The sequence below is a fragment of the Anopheles ziemanni genome, chromosome 2, assembly GCF_943734765.1.
Source record: "Anopheles ziemanni chromosome 2, idAnoZiCoDA_A2_x.2, whole genome shotgun sequence".
NCBI lineage: Eukaryota > Metazoa > Arthropoda > Insecta > Diptera > Culicidae > Anopheles > Anopheles ziemanni.
This window is the reverse complement of record NC_080705.1, coordinates 44,451,413-44,467,881: the sequence shown is the minus strand read 5'-3', so window position 1 is coordinate 44,467,881 and position 16,469 is coordinate 44,451,413. Positions and strand designations below refer to the sequence as shown.

General features: G+C 37.6%; 1 protein-coding gene across 1 annotated transcript; it reads left to right on the top strand.

The window, feature by feature from the left end:
- Positions 1-1,223: 1,223 nt before the first annotated feature.
- LOC131293531 (serine/threonine-protein kinase PLK4) lies at positions 1,224-4,368 on the top strand. The gene is made up of 5 exons (XM_058321610.1): positions 1,224-1,253; positions 1,356-1,451; positions 1,518-2,738; positions 2,874-3,330; positions 3,401-4,368. The coding sequence occupies exons 1-5, from the start codon at positions 1,224-1,226 to the stop codon at positions 4,168-4,170; spliced, it is 2,574 nt and encodes an 857-aa protein (XP_058177593.1). The 3' UTR covers positions 4,171-4,368.
- The last annotated feature ends 12,101 nt before the right edge of the window (positions 4,369-16,469 follow it).

The window sequence follows — 16,469 nt, the reverse complement described above, 5'->3', positions numbered from 1 at the left end:
TCAAGAACTATGACCAACAGAGCGGGTAGAAATGTTAAGCAAATTCATCGTATTAATTATTATAAAAGAAGAAAAATGATGAAAAGAGAACGAGTATGTTTGTTTGTTAACGCCTGCTTGGAACGACAGTTGCAGCGCATTATTTTCATCCATGGAGTAAAGTTGCCATGTTTCATCAATTTTATGGCATGGAAAAATAGTAATAACAGTTTTAAATTCCATCATGATTCTAAAATATACTATTTTTTTCTATCAATTAACTTTTTGGACATGCTCTTCACAAATTAACTGATAACTGCTTGACAAATTCTTACCAATATGAAAAGTCGAGCACTTCATCGAGCTCTTTCGAGCACACCATCGTCAGCCAATCCAGAAGTGCTGGGTTGCATTTGGTATGGTACGCTGGAGCTAGACCGTACCAAGTTTTTGGTATGGTACGCCTAATGGCCTTATCACACTGGTCACCAATGGTGGCATGGAAAAAGCACTGGATTGTCAAACGACCATCGAAAACGAATGACATTGGAGTGGCTGGGGGTCCGTTGGTGAATGAGCTTACCCGTATCACCGAGCTGTCATTGTGTGGAGTTTGCTGTATCGGGCATGTTAAGCTTGATTTGAAAGTGATTCATGTTTTTTAATTTTATTAATAATCAATTATAAGCATAATAAGATTATAAAATTTTGGTATTTTAATCTTAAACTGCCGAAAACCGCATGAACCGAAAGTGAATTAAATAAACTCCCACTCCCAGGTGACCTGCCTTATCACACTACCAAGAGGCACCATTATGTCAAACTGGATGCCAAAAAAAAATTTTGACAGTTCGGTGGCTTTGCAAAGCCACCATTGGTGACCAGTGTGATAAGGCCATAATGTAGTCACGTGATTAGGAGAAGGATTCATATGAGTCATGCAGTCTGGCCTAAAGATTCTTATGGCACATCACTAATTCATACGTATCGGATACGTGTCCATACACGGTATTGGATGGGTTAGTGCACAGCATACGAATGTGTTCGTGAGCTGAACTACGAGCTGTCAGAAAAGTCGTTTGAAAAGCCAAAACCAAGCTGTTGTTGCAACGGAAGTCAAATTATCGGTGGCACTTGTGTGTTGTGATCCTTTGTCCTGAATTGAGATAATTACCGAATTGTTGCGTATATGTTTGATATGAAAGCAATTTATTTGTAGTGCGTTACACACATTCCCCTACACAATGATAACTAGCTTCGGAGAAAAGATCGAGGTACAGTATTTTGGTGCCGTGCTGCAACAGCTTCATTGTTTGTGTTTTGATTGAGACGCCATGAGATTGTATGACTTTAACTTATATTTTTCCAAATTGTAGGACTACGAAGTGTATGAAATACTTGGCAAGGGCGGGTTCGCTAGCGTTTATCGAGGAAAATGTCTACGTACTGGCGTTTTCGTTGCGATCAAAATGGTAAGAGGAAATCTGATTTTGTGCGGTCCTGGTCTGGGTTTAAAACCGGTTTTTACCTCTCCGTAGATCAACAAGCAAGCAATGCATTCTTCGGGAATGGCCAACCGGGTACGACAAGAGGTAACCATTCATTCGAAACTGAAGCATCCATCCATACTGGAGCTATATACGTTTTTCGAGGATTTAAATTATGTCTATCTGGTGTTGGAATTGTCGGAGAATGGCGAACTTCAGGAATATTTACGAAAGCGGCAAACACCTTTCGATGAGTATGAAGCAGCGCTGGTGCTGCGGCAAGTGGTCGATGGCCTGCTGTACTTACATTCGCACCATATCCTACATCGTGACATGTCCCTTTCGAATCTGCTGCTCACAAAGGATATGAACATCAAAATTGCCGATTTCGGACTTGCTACGGAACTGAGTAAACCCGACGAAAAACATCTTACCCTTTGTGGTACACCGAACTACATCTCACCGGAAGTCGCTTCCCGTGCATCGCACGGCCTACCGGCAGATGTGTGGGGTTTGGGCTGTATGCTTTATACACTTTTGGTTGGAAAACCGCCATTCGATACGAACGGAGTGAAATCGACACTGACGAAGGTAGTTATGTCCAGCTACAGCATGCCGGCGCACATCTCATCCAATGCACGGGATCTTATCGACCGGTTGCTGCAGAAAAACCCGAACGCACGCATCAAACTGGAGGATGTGCTATCGCATCCGTTCTTATGCCGGTACGATCTTGGGTTGAAAACTTCCACATCCGGCATATATCGTCATGCACCGGTTCACGGTGCAGATAGTGGTGTAGACACCCTTTCCAGTGGTGGCCGTTCGGATCTGTTCTATTCTCGTACACGTGGCACGATCGATCGTAGCAACAGCGACAGTGGCATCAATCATGTGAATACCCACGGTGTCAACGATCACCAAAATCACTATCAGAATCAGCACCATCTGCAAAAATCGATGGAAGTAAAGGACAGTATAGTGTTGGGTTTACAACGACATCCTGCGGCATCACACATATCTTTGCTTCAGAAGTTTAACAGTTTGGAACTTATGGAAAAGTACAATATTGACAAAGCGGAACTGACTGGATTTGGTTCCAGTATTCTGCAGCAGCAGCAGCCCTCGAATTCGACCTCAGCCTTAAATGCAATGAGAAAAACTGAGTCAGCTACTAATAGTGGGTGTATTCCATCCCATCGACTAGGCGAAAATTTGTCACATGATCCAGTTCACCTCCAACCGAAACAAAACAAGATTCCTGTGCAATACGTAAGTTTTCTAACTCCGAGGCCACATGTATAGTTTTTTTTAATGTCACAACTATTCTTGCAGGATTTTCTGAACAACATTTGTCAAGGCACTGCCCCAGCCAGTTGTGTTTCGAAACCGATTGCGTTTGTGCAGGAAGCGGCGGCACGAAAAGAACTACAAATGCCATCACAATTAAACACATCCCGTCTAATGCCCACGCGACACCGTACAAAGCACGTCATTCTCACGATATTGGCAGACAGCGGCGAAGTGGTGCTAGAGTTTGTGAAGCCGAAAGGACGATTGCGTGAAGATCGCGTCGTAGATGTGTGTCGGATATCGAGCGACGGGTTACGATTCGTGTTGTATCACCCCGGCGGTAGTCGAGGTGTTCCGATCAAAAATGAACCTCCCGATTTACCGCTCGCTGGAGTTGATTCAATTTACAGCTACGAAAATATTCCCGAAAGGCACTGGAAAAAATACGTGTATGCGGCACGGTTTGTGAATATGGTAAAGGCTAAAACACCAAAAATTACGCTTTACAGCGAAATGGCAAAATGTCAGTTGATGGAAACTCTACTGGATTATGAGGTCGTTTTTTACGATGGTAAGTTGAACAGTTGTGCTTTCTTTATTATTGTTTGACGATACTACAGTTAACTTTCTTTCCATTGTAGGAAGTAAAATTGTGCTTAATTCAAATGACCAAGAGTTGAAAATGTTTGATAAGACGGGAAAGGTACACCGAGGCTCGGGAGCTATACAATCAGAAGCGTTTATAAAATATGAGCACTTTCAGCAAACATTAGAACATTGTCGGACTATCGAGCGTACGTTGTCGTGTTTATCACTAGGTGGCAAGACGTTTCCCATCATTATTGGTAGACGGCCGGCAACCGCCGGGACTGGAACTATCACTGGCAGTAATGCTAAGCACAGTTTCGCATTCTCCTCGTCACCAGCGACTCCGAGGACACCTCATCAGAATCTGGTGCTGGGTTCATTCGCCAATTCCTACAACTCTGAAACACCTACGAATAACTACAGCACTTCTCGAATGCGGCATTCAAACTTGTCTGCAAATACGAAAAGCTGCACCATTGCCGGAATTGGTACAGCCATGCTGCACGCTCAAGGCATTGTAGAAGTAAACTTTTTCGACGGAAGCCGACTGACACTGGTGCCTAAAAATATGACCGGCGCCGGTATAACTTACACTGCGCCTCCAGGATCAGGTAATGGGGTAGGTCTTAACACCAAACAATATCATTTTTCGACCCTACAACTCGACAACGATGATATCACTCAGCAACGGTTACCAGCGGATTTAAGAGAGAAAATCAAACAAATGCCAAAAATCATACAGGAACTCAATGTTGCGGCAGAAGTTAGAATACCTTATAGTACCGGGAGTTTATCATCGACACCAGTGTCGCGATTCCACTGAGAGACAGTTACAAATAAAAACCAGGTACCTTGTTGTATTGATATCATTATCGTAGAGAAAAGTAGTCTAGAATACGCTAACAGAAGTTGTTCTAAGATTGTGCAAATTATATTTAATAGTTACTATGTTTTAGCAAATCAATGATTTACGCAACGAAAGCAGAAGTACCTTAGAGATTTAAAAAAATCAGCAGTTTAGATAATAGATTATTCGAATGTTTGCACTATACCCGATTTCTTTTTTCATTTTTTCATCACATTCTACTGTGTATTTATATTTGAGGGGAATATCCGAGCACCAGTATATTGCACAGTATGGAGAAAACGCTATTTCGAGGAAACATACCATACTGATGTTTGCGAACAAATTAAATTATTTCCTTATATGCGATTTCTTTCCAACGCACACTCAATTAAACTACGCCTAAATTTGTTTTCAGAAAACTTAAGATACCAAAATGCTACTATTTCATGTTATCGATCAAAGTTTTGCTCTCTAGAAAGTTGTAATCAGCCATTTCTCATCGTTGGTGAGCATAGACAACGTATACAAATTGGCTAATTACCTAATTGACTTCTAGTTGGTTGAAAGCAATATTTTATGTCACGGTTACAGCTTGTCTAATACCTTACCTAGGAATAAGTGATTATTTATAATCATAATTGAATAGAATTATCACAACTTGTCAATTAGTTTCGATTTTGCATAATATAATTTGCTTGAACCTCATGGAAATACCAGCAAAATATATTAGTAAAAAAGAAATTAATTTTTTTTGTTGATTCCATAAGCTGTAGAACAGTTAAATAAAAAATTTTTTTATCGTCTAATAATGTAATCCACATCACTGGAAACAATGATGCTGTGATTGACGTAAACGTCCTTGATTGTTGTAAAGTAAAAATTTGTACAAATAGAAATGTAACTATATTTATACAACACGGACAATAAACGACATTTCATAAATAAAACTTACACAGAACAACAATACATGTTTCAGTTTAATGGTAATTCTTTGCATTAAACGACATCACACTAGATACGTGTGAGACCGCTCTAACATTTCTCCAAAATTAGTCTGCCAATTAGGCTGTTTTGTCCAACAAAGAGCTGAAAGACGTTACCTTAAATAACAGATCGGATGCGGTTGTATCATTGACATTAAATATTCAAGCCAACAGTAATTACTCGTCGCTAGAAACGTAAAGGTGTTCTTGAGGAAAGCTAAATAATTTGGAACTATAGAAAACCGAAATAAACGTCACATGCAATAGTAATGTGCTTTTTCCATTACCCCGAGAAATTTTGCTATTGCGTACGTACTCCCTTGACATAATATAAACATCTGCTGACTCAGCCGGATTAATTCCTGTAGACACAAATAATACCACAGAATTATGCATTCTTTCAAAGTCAAACATAATCGAACAAGTTTAAAGCCTTAGGAGGGGTAATTTGGGTGAAATTAAACAAAAAAAAAGATTTTTCAATTGTTTTATTTACGCATTTGGTGTTCAGTTTGCACAATCCTTTTATGTAAAGCAAAAGTGAGAGTGATTTTATACATAAAAATCAGTCGCCTAAAAATGTGTGACTTTTTTTTATAAAATATAAACTATTTATTTTATAAATAGTGATGGTTTTACAAACAAAATATCTTATAATAATCAATGATTTGGACGATGTAATTTGCACTGCACTGGAAATCGGAGACACTAGATCAGTAGTTTGTTATCGCAGATATAAGAGTTAAATTTCAAGAATGTGCATTTAGAGGCTAGATCAATTAAAGATTCCACTTGAAGAATCAAGATATTTGGTAAAAATTGTGGATGTATTAATCCAACACAATTATTTTACAGTTTCTTGCTGTAGGAGACGGGCCCAAACATAAAATTTGTTGAAGATTATTTTCTGTTAACTTATTACTAGTCACCTACTAGGCGCCTCCATTATATACATTCCTTACATTTGCCTTGATTGTTTTTTAAAATCATTTTATGTTTTTAAGGCGGCTGTTCTACAACATGCTGTAGTTTTTTCTAGTTAATTTTTTTATTGGTGTGTTTCTCATAATCGTAAGACAACTTTAAAAAGCTTCTTTTAAGATGTGTTGATGGAGGAGGGGGTATTAGCTGTACAAATTTCTACAGTTGTTATCATTTTGAAGAGCAAAGATTCACTTTATGATAGTGAACTTAAATATTGCTTCTTCTTCACGGTACGTTGACTCTGAATATTTTACATTATATCCTATAAAACAGAATTTTAGTATGGCCGAAGACGGTTCCCATGGGTTCAAACAAATTTTCGATTTTTTACGTATCGTTTGGAACTTATTTATCAAATTTCAACTGTAAAAACCTTTTTCAATTCCACGTATGAATATTGAATTCACCTTCAACTTCACTTCTTTCTTCACCAAGTGTCGAATTGGAGGTACAAAATTGAAAAATGAATCGAAAATAATACGAATAACATGAAAACACATTTGATTTGGGCAGTGAAAGAGACCCCTAGTACCTCTAAAGTTGGTGTAAAGGTTAATTACAAATATTGCATAGCTTGCAAATCCACTTTATCTGCTTAATTTTGATTATAAAACACACATGGGGGTTTTAAGCTGTTGAAACATTGTTTTCCTCCATTTTGAGCTATGAAATACTACATGTTTCGTAAGAATAATCTTCTTTAATTGTTTCTATCGGCTTTTTTAATCATTTGGCAAAAATGTGAGTGTGTTGTTAAACCATACCATGGGCCACAAGATGACAACACTGCGGATATTTTCAACAGTAAAAATTAAAGAGAATATTAGCAAAGTTGATATGAGTTTGCGGGTGACGGATGACGTCATATTGGACTGCCAGAAGTCGGATATAAATATAAGAACCAGATTGAGTTTGACGTAGCCATCCAACGGGGCATATTTGGAATAAGAATCGAATGGTCGACTATTTGGAGGACTTTAAAGGTAGCAAATTGGACATCACAACTTCCCAAACTGCGTTCGGCCAACTTGGAGTGCTCATGGTGCAGTGGTCGGACATACCACTGTCGCTAGAAGTCGTAGGTTCGAGTCTTGTCTTTGACGTCCTTCCGCTATTATAAACAGCTGATCAGCGATCTCTATTGAATACTTTCAATTGTATACCTCTTCGATTCTATTTCTTCCATATTGGTGGCTCCTTCGAATAGTTTGTGGGTACCACCTTCTACGAATTGATGTTCTACCACTGCGGTTGCGTTTTTTATTAAAGAATTTTTGTTTTGTCGTTTCGTTCAATGCACTCTGTACCTCTATCTTCTTCTTCTCTTTTCCTATAACTATCTTTGTTATCTTTCAGACAAATGAAATAGTATCCTTGCTTGCATTGATGTTATTATTTGAATAGTAAATTGAGTGGGCATCGCATCATACTTCGGATTTCTGAGGATCTTTAGGTGTTAAAATTATTAAGTGTTAAATTTAAATGTTTAATTATTAAGTGTTGTTTCACTATTCTTGCCCGTTCGTCTTTGACTTTATAGTTAATTATCTGCAGAAACTATACTGTAAGTTCTTTTTTAATTTCCATGCTCGGCAGAAGCAAGGTAGAAAAAAACAAGCTACTTTTGAACCGAAAAAAGGAAGCTTTAAATTAATTCTCGTTTTTTCGGTTTGGTATATCGGGCTATTTAAATGTATTTTGAATTGATTTAGCCATGTTCAAACTTATGTGGAAATATTGATTGCACCGAAAATAATACTTGTACGAAATTGAAACTATTTCTTTTTATTTCCCAACTTCTTTTATATTTAGTTTCTTCTTAATTGCTTTTGTGATGAACAAATTACATAGACAATATTGTTGAAAATTTTAAATGATTTTATTTTCCATAGAATCTTAAGGAAATGTACTGGATGGAAAAACTGTCACTTTTTTCAGTAATCATTTGTTATTCTTAAAGGATTTGGTTAATTTACAGTTGGTATTCTAGGATGCGATACAATTATTTCAGTATAAAAAAATGTTGTTGAAAGTTAGGACATGTTCATGGTAAAACCTGTCAACGGTATGCTGTAGGTAATAAGATCGGCTTATCGACGAAATCCGTTCACATGCATTTATTGCTGGATAAAGCATTTGGAACAAGGCACTAGTGAAAGCCTGGCGTACCAAGCATTCGGTCCTTGTAAGTGAAATTGTTTCTGTACGCTGTCAAGTCGCATATTATCCATCAAGCGGACGCATGATTTATGGTACTGATTGATATGAAATGATGGATTGCAACAATTTTACCTTTTACGCTCTGCAGCTCTGCGCAGTGTACAGGTTATTCGCTTGTAGTTTGGTGTCTAGTGGCTACTCGGTGGACTTTACGGTGGATACCAGTTATGTTTCCTCATTAATAAAGAAAAAAAGATCTAGAAGAAAGTTCTCTTATGACAAAGAATAACTAAAATGAGTAGTTTTAAGAAGTTTTTAAGAATGAATTCTGACAGAGCATACACACAGCTGCTCAAAATGCATTACTGAATTTATAACACAGGTTATAATTATTTTGAGTTTTTTTTAATCACTAGTGATTGTCTCGAAATAGGTTTCGGCAATAATAAATTTCTTACTGCAACGCTGGCCTACTCTAATTGATTTAAGTACTAACTAATGTATAGCATCTTTCCTCCACGTTATTTATAGAATGGGCAGGAGTCAAAAAAATAGATTCGATAACAGTGTACGTTAGACGTCAATGTACAAAATGTGGTAATTAAGAGAGGTTCTTGTGGCAAAAGTTCGCTAAGCCATTCGTAATTGCCACACAGAGTACGGTTGACCGTGGCTTACAGCAAAAAGGAAAAAAACATCCTCTCTTTGTTTATGACTTGTATTCACACCCAATTAAGCCGGGCTCGTGGAACATGTTTGCAAGCTGGATGACTGCAATCGTTGGCAAAATGGCAAAGTTTTGCTTCGTAAACAGGATACCGAAAAATTGTCCGATAGATGTGAGGATAGTGAAAATGCAGATTTAATTGCTTTTACTACTAATCCTCTGTCTGTAGTTTATTACACAAGTTTAAAAATTGGGAAAACGTGTGGCTTTGGTTGAATACCCCACCACATGGGAAATGTTGTAATGCGATTTGTCAGCCTCTTATGAAATTGCAATGTAATTGTAATATACAGATTAAAGTTTTCCAGTGTAACCAATTTCGATTAAAGGATTTCGTTTGATATGTGTTATAATAAGAATGTTAATATTTTTTTCAAAGGTCGAATTTCTCCAGAGCAAGAAGAAAATTAAAGAAAGTTATTTTTCTATATAGTCCAAAGAACAGACTCCTGTTACCGTTATTTGTTGTGGAGTCAGTTACTCCTTTACAAATATTTTTTTGCTATTTTGCACATGCTAACCCGAATTAAGGTACATTCATTCATTCCTTTAATTTAAATAATTTTACGTATTTAAGTTTTTTTGTTTTCTAATTGTTGATTTAGATGGTTTAATGAAGCAATTTAACAAAACAATCGTTGAAATGTGAATTATTATCCATTAAAACATACGGGGTCAGCATACGTTTATCGAAAGGGGTCATATGGTAAAAAACAACAGATGTTTTAATTTTTCTAAAGCTCAATCATGTTTGATGCTGATATTTGCCATAATAGTGTTAAGAGTAGTATTTCGTTGTATAGAACATTTTCGTTTCGTTTAATGCTGACATGATTCCTTCAACTGGTCAAGACATTTGTTGTTCGGATGGGTTAATGTTTCGTACATAAATCTGAAGGAAACGAGCCACTCCACTGTTGTCCAAAAGGATAGTGTAAGAAATCATGCCGTTATTTTTGCAATGAAGGACGTTCACCGTCTTCTTCTGGCTTCGACAGTAGCATCATAAAGGTGATGATTCGACGATTTCATGATAGTACAAAATATGCTCGACATGCCGTAATGATAATGCCGTGAATGATTCCTGCTAGAGTAACAGCTGTCTGGCATTGTTCAAGAATCCCGTGATTTTCCTACAAGTTCCACCGTTTTCAGTGGTAAAGATGATGAACTGACAGAAAAGGGTGGGGTCATAGATAAGAATAAAAAATAAACACGGAAGCGTGCTAGCGTACAGAAAACACCACCAAAGAGCCGCTTGGAACGTAGGAAGGATACATTACGAGAAGTGAGTCTTGACATGCAATCACCTCAAGCCTTCGGCGGAACAGGTTTTCTTCCTAAGTAATAATAACGTTTGCCGAAATTCGTTTGCGTCGAAGGGTAAGCAAGAGAAATTAATTTCCAACTTACCTCCATAACTGCCCTCACGCCCTATCATGTCTCCGACCGTTCCATGATTCCGTTTGGGATGAGTTTTGTTTTGTGTAGATACCATTTCGCTAAGTTCAACAATTTTACTGATTGAATCGTTTTTCATGCATGTGAGATCGATGAAAGAAAAACCATCATCACACTTACATTGCTCAAAAGAAAGTTCTACCCATTATCGCCAAATGATTCTGCAAATCATGTGGCAATTGGTTCCGTGCCTTTCGATTATAATTTATGTTTACGTTGTAAATCAAATATGTTTTAGTTTTGCTCGTCCTTCAATAATGCGAACTGAAGATGATGAAAAAGATTGACATTATTATTAACTACACATTAGTTTTTGAAAATAAAAAATAATGAATTAATTATGTTGGTAGTGACTCCGAATAGGGTGATATAAATTGCTATTGTTTCAATGTTAAACTAGAAAACATTATATCTTTTAACCATTGCTAATAATTTTTGGTAGTAGTTTGTAGTTTTTAGGAATGGTGTTTCACTTAGTAAAATAGAAATACATACGTTAAAAGTGGTACAGAAAATCTCTTGAGTGGTTCCTCTTTTGATGGTCAAATTTTTTCCGCATTGTAAAGGTCACCATAAAGTTTACGAAATAAATTCGTTCTGTTCCAATGAATTAAATTTCCTGGCACGGGCCACCGAAGAAGCGTTGATGAATGGGCGTGATATAATCGGCGAAGAAATTTAATTAAATCATCGCACCACTGTCCTATCACGGAGGCTCGTTGTAATGTTTGGCTTGTCAAAATTAAAAGGATTTAATAAACCTCTAATTAGTGTGAAATTAACTTTTCAACAAGATTGCGGACTGAGTCATCTCACCAGATGGTAAGGATCTCTTAAAGAGGCATTTTGGGTGCTTTGGGTAGTTAGAAATGCTCAATTCTTTGAGCTTTTTTTCTACGGACAACCTTTCCACTAAAGTGGCAAGAGAACAAAATAAATTTATGTTGTCTGTATATAGTTTTTGTAGTAGGTCAATCAATTCTAACCAATAGTAAAATTTCCACAATTTACTCTCCAACATGACATCTTTTGAGTGTATCAATAGCTTTTAAGATTATTTGTTGTACTGTGTAATTTTTTAATTTGATTCCTTTTTTTATATTGAATATGCCTTGAATTTGTTTCAATCTTAATTTAAATATTATTCAGTCAAACTGATATTGTGGATAAAGACCCAATAAGTTGTTATACCGAGAAATGTACAGAGACAGTTCGTTTTTCTCTAAAATTAAAACAAAACTGGTAACTTGTGTAAAGAAATTTCATTTGAGTTCGTTGTTTGATACAAACAAATTTGTACACGGTTGCGCCACAATTTGCGTCTCAATTTAGCTTCCGATTCGCCCCAAGAGAAAGTGGGCAGTTCAGGCAAGTTGGTCAGTAGAATTGTGTAACAGTTTGCATCCGGTTGCCTGAGCAATGTCTCTACCGGTCCGCCCTGGGAAACACGTTGAAAGTATCTTCTTGAGGACAAAATCTATTCGTTGATTTGTTGTGCGCCTTGCAAGGTGAACGGAGGAGCCTTAGAGTAGTTTTCCTCAGCCGGAAGGAAGAAAAGCAAAGAGCAAAGCCGTTCATTAACTATTGAACAACAGTTTACTCTCCATCGTTTTCCCAAGAAGCTGTCGACTGTTGTTGCGGAATGTGCAACATCATGGTGTAACCCCTGGTTCGACTGGTTCGGTTTCCTAGTTCGACTTGCAGTAGGGAGTTGTGCTAGGGGAAGAGTAAAGGTCCGAAGGAATGCAGTGTACCGGTGCAAAAGCAACGAGCTTCCTAAATCGCTTCCACCTTCACGATCCTTGACTATCCCTCCCTACAACCAAAAGACAAACCGTAGACCATTCAAACAACGACCGACCAGCACCCGTTGCCGACGGTGTCGTGCCGGCGCTTCCGGAAGCAGTTGAAAGTGCGTTTACGTTTAGCAAGCAGCAATGGCACCGCTCGGCACTCGCGTGAATGCCCATCATAAATGGTGGAAAGCAGCGGAAATTGATTTGATGGAAAGGGAAGATTATATTTTTCGTTAATGAATTTTCCACACGAACAATGCGATGCCAGGCAATGTTGCCTGCCTTCCACCGCCTGGTTTGGGCTTTTGATTCTGCTTCCAGTCTTGCAGTTGTTTGTGTGTTCAGGCAGATTTGTACTTATGTTTCCTGGAGTGAAGTTTAGTGCCAATGGAGAATCTTGGGCTATCTGATGGTTGTGGCAATGGTTCGGATTGCAAGATCTCTGTGATCTTCGCATAGGCGTGCAAAAACCAAAAACTTTCGTAATGACCTCTACCAAAGTTGATTGTTTTGTGTGCAGTTTCTCAAAGGATGAACAGTACTGCATTTTGGAACTCCAATGTATGACCAACATCATTCTGATTGCTTTCGATACTACCAACTAAACGGTAACGATGAAAGTGAAATGGTTTTAAGTGCCCGTGGGCCCCCCTCATACCGCGCCCCCTATGTTGATTGCGTAGCCGAAATGAACGGTACACACAACGGTTTAAATACTCGTTAATCGAAATTAACGAATTTATGTACCACCTATTGCATACATTCAGTTTAAACTTTTTTTGATTTTGCCACTCTAGCAACTGTATTTATGTTCACGTTCAATCAAATAACAATCTTAGTGTAACTTTTTCCTTCATTTTTATGCAATCGGATGATATCGGACATCTTCTGCATAGGAGTTCCTTTTTTGGCCATTTTCGGCGAAAAAAAAAGGTAAATGTGTTATCAATCACTGTTTAACTGATTCAATCGGTCACAGATTATGTCATAAAACCCCTAACAACCACCAAAAAGCCAAGAAAAAGCATAATACAATTCAAACCATGATGAGACATTCTGCCGTGTATTCACTTTTTTGGTGCGTGTTTAGGGTGCGACGGCACAATTTTGACCATATCTCGGGAGCCCAAACTCGTATCGTGGCCAAATTACATACGAATAACGAGGATAGTGCCAGAAACAATCCCCCATTTTTACTTTTTTAAAACATTGGTTCCTTACAAAATAAATGGCCTTTGCTTCTGTTTTAGTCTGCTGTGTACTGACTTAAAGGGCACAGTGTACTTTGCGTTTACTCCGTACCATCACTCTGTGTGCGAATTTTTAAGCCATAGGTCTAGGCACACTTCATTGAAGAAGATCACACCGATTGTATTTCCACTAGCGTGTCCTTCTGGAGCGCCACAACGAAGTTATTGTCATCCTCGATCTTCGGTATCAGGAACGAGATCCACATTTTTAGCAGACTGCAGTCCTTTGTCGTGGAAGGGGTCAACCGGCCGTTAACAGTTGACGGCGTGAACGCCTGGAATACTGACCACAACTGCAAATTATGGCATTATCGAAAGTTCAAAAACCGCTTTATAAAGATGAGGATGACGTTTACTGTAGAAAGTTCAATGCAGGACATTTTTACCGAAAAAAACAATGGAGCATCAGAAGAAAGCACTTGTCTATTATTTTCGGAAACTACCAAATGTGTTAATTAGTATCCACGCATCAAAAGAACACATCACATCTATTTGTACTTTGTACAAAAGGTTTAGTATAACCCAAACAAATGACACAAAGTTAATAAAAAAAGGGGAAAGGAACACAATTATTCGAGAGAAGTGCTAAAGCAAATATGTTATTAAGTATTATTAAATTTTTAAGTTATTTAGAGATTTATTCCGACCGATAAACATAATTCGTCTTACTTAGAACAAGAAGTGTTAAATAAAAAAACAATAGTTATGGATATTGCAAACTGTAGAGGACAGTCATTTGACGTTGCTTCAAACATGTCTGGTAAATACTTGAGTCTACACGCAAGCATTAAGCGGAATAGTGCAGGTGCTATGTCGGTGGAATATACCATATGCAAATCACTCATAAAATTCATTTGGTAATTTTTTCAGCTAAAAACGAAGTGTTTTTTCTTCAACCCATCGTTGGAAAGTAAAAAAAAATTGAAAAAGGAAAACAATCATTCAATAACAGTTTTTGAAAAGGTGCTCTCTGACTCGGTGTTCAGCTAGAGTTGACGCGGTCTTAGACTTAAAAACCGGGTTTTTAGAAATCAAAAATGCATTGCAAGAAATTTGTAACGATAAAGCTGGAAAAGCAATAACAATAGATGAAACAAACGCGCTTATCCAACAAATGAGTAAATATGAGGTTGTTTTAATGACCGTAATTTGGAACACGCTGCTTCAGTGTTGTTGCTATAGTTGTAGGGAGCACAAATTTTCATTACATTCATTTCAAACAAAAACATTACAAAGGGCTAAGGGATACGAGTCAGTTATAAACCTTTTAAAATATAATATGGAATATGTGATGATAGAAAGAATATGAAACTGCAACATGAACCAAATCAATTTATACATTTTCTTAAAAAATGAAATAAAATTTAATTCTTAATTTGTTATCGATGAAATGTTTATGTGAAAGTTACCTTCCTCTCCCATACCCCCCTAACCAACCCCCCCCCCCCCCCCCCCCACCTCCCACCCCACCCCCACCGGGCTGGATAGTTACAATGAGTTATTATTTGAAGGGCCTCTACTAAAATTCCGCTCAGGGCCTCCAAAGAGCTTGATCCGCCACTACGGGGAGCCCTTTGGTTGTCAGTACTTCGTCATAGTTGATCAGAGTATTCTTATAGTTTTCCAAATGTAGTGCATTTACTTTTGCATTGGAAAACACGTTGGCCTACGCGCTGGACGATGTATCGTGCATTTTTACGCGTTTGACTTGAATTGGCTGGTAACCTTTAGCTTGGATGTGGCAAACTCAAGTTTCATCGCTCAACTATTTTACGAACGATTCCTCCATGCAATTACTTTTTCGTCGACGTTGTAATTAACTAACAGAAATTAGCTAAGCTAGTGTGTCACGGAAATTAAGTCATTTTCGGTTTTTTGATCGGTAAACCATTTTACACAAACAGTTTTTCAAAGCCGAGTTTACCAGACATGTGGCATAGTATTTCTGCACATGTTACTTTAAGTGAACACATTCAAATCCATATAACGGAGCATGGAGATAAAGACCGAAAGCTTATACTAAACTGATAAAAGAACATGTTACTATCGTAGATCACGCAAATAAGTAGCGGGTAGCGACCTCACTGAGCAATGAGCAGCCTGTTTGAAATAAAAACTTTGGTAGCTCTGCAACATGGCTCACTTACTTAGGTAGCTCAGCTACTCTGGTGGCTCACCTAATGCTCAAGCGCAACATATACTCAGGTGGCTCACAAAGGCTCAGGGGGGTCAGGAAACTAAGTTTAACTGGTAGTTTAGTAAACTCAGTGTCACTGCTGTCACTACAAAGAACTACTTGACACTATACTACATAGTTGTGATATCGATCACAAATGATGGTGCAATTTCAATTATAAGTATCAAAAATCATGCTCCAATGTTTCCACATTGGCTCTTTAATTGGTTGTTCCTTTGTAACTACAGAATGGAAGTGGGTGGTAAAATACAATTTTTTCCTAGCATTGGATGCGGCGAGTGAGGCATTGTTTTTTTTTTTATTTTTATAGCACTACTTTAAACATGAATAAAGCGGAAACTAATTTATAAATTGACTCCATTTGATACGTCAGTAGAGCTCTTAAGAAGGGAGTCTTGAAACAATTGATGAAAAGTAAGTACTCAAATTGGAATGGTAAAATAAAATAGTTCGTTTCAAACGTTTTTTATATGTTCATTTCTATGGTAAACAATGTTTGTCATTTCCATATTCACTTAATTCCCCTGAACTTCTGCGTTTTTTCCGTTTTAGAATACCTAATCTGTTCTGGTAAAGCATAGTAATATCGGGGATATAGCATTTCGGTATCTTCTGATAAATTTCTTTAAATTTAAACATTTTTTATGTTTAGAAAATTTTCAGTGTTAAGTCATTATTATCATAGTATTGATGTTTGTAATGTTTGTTGCTGATCGC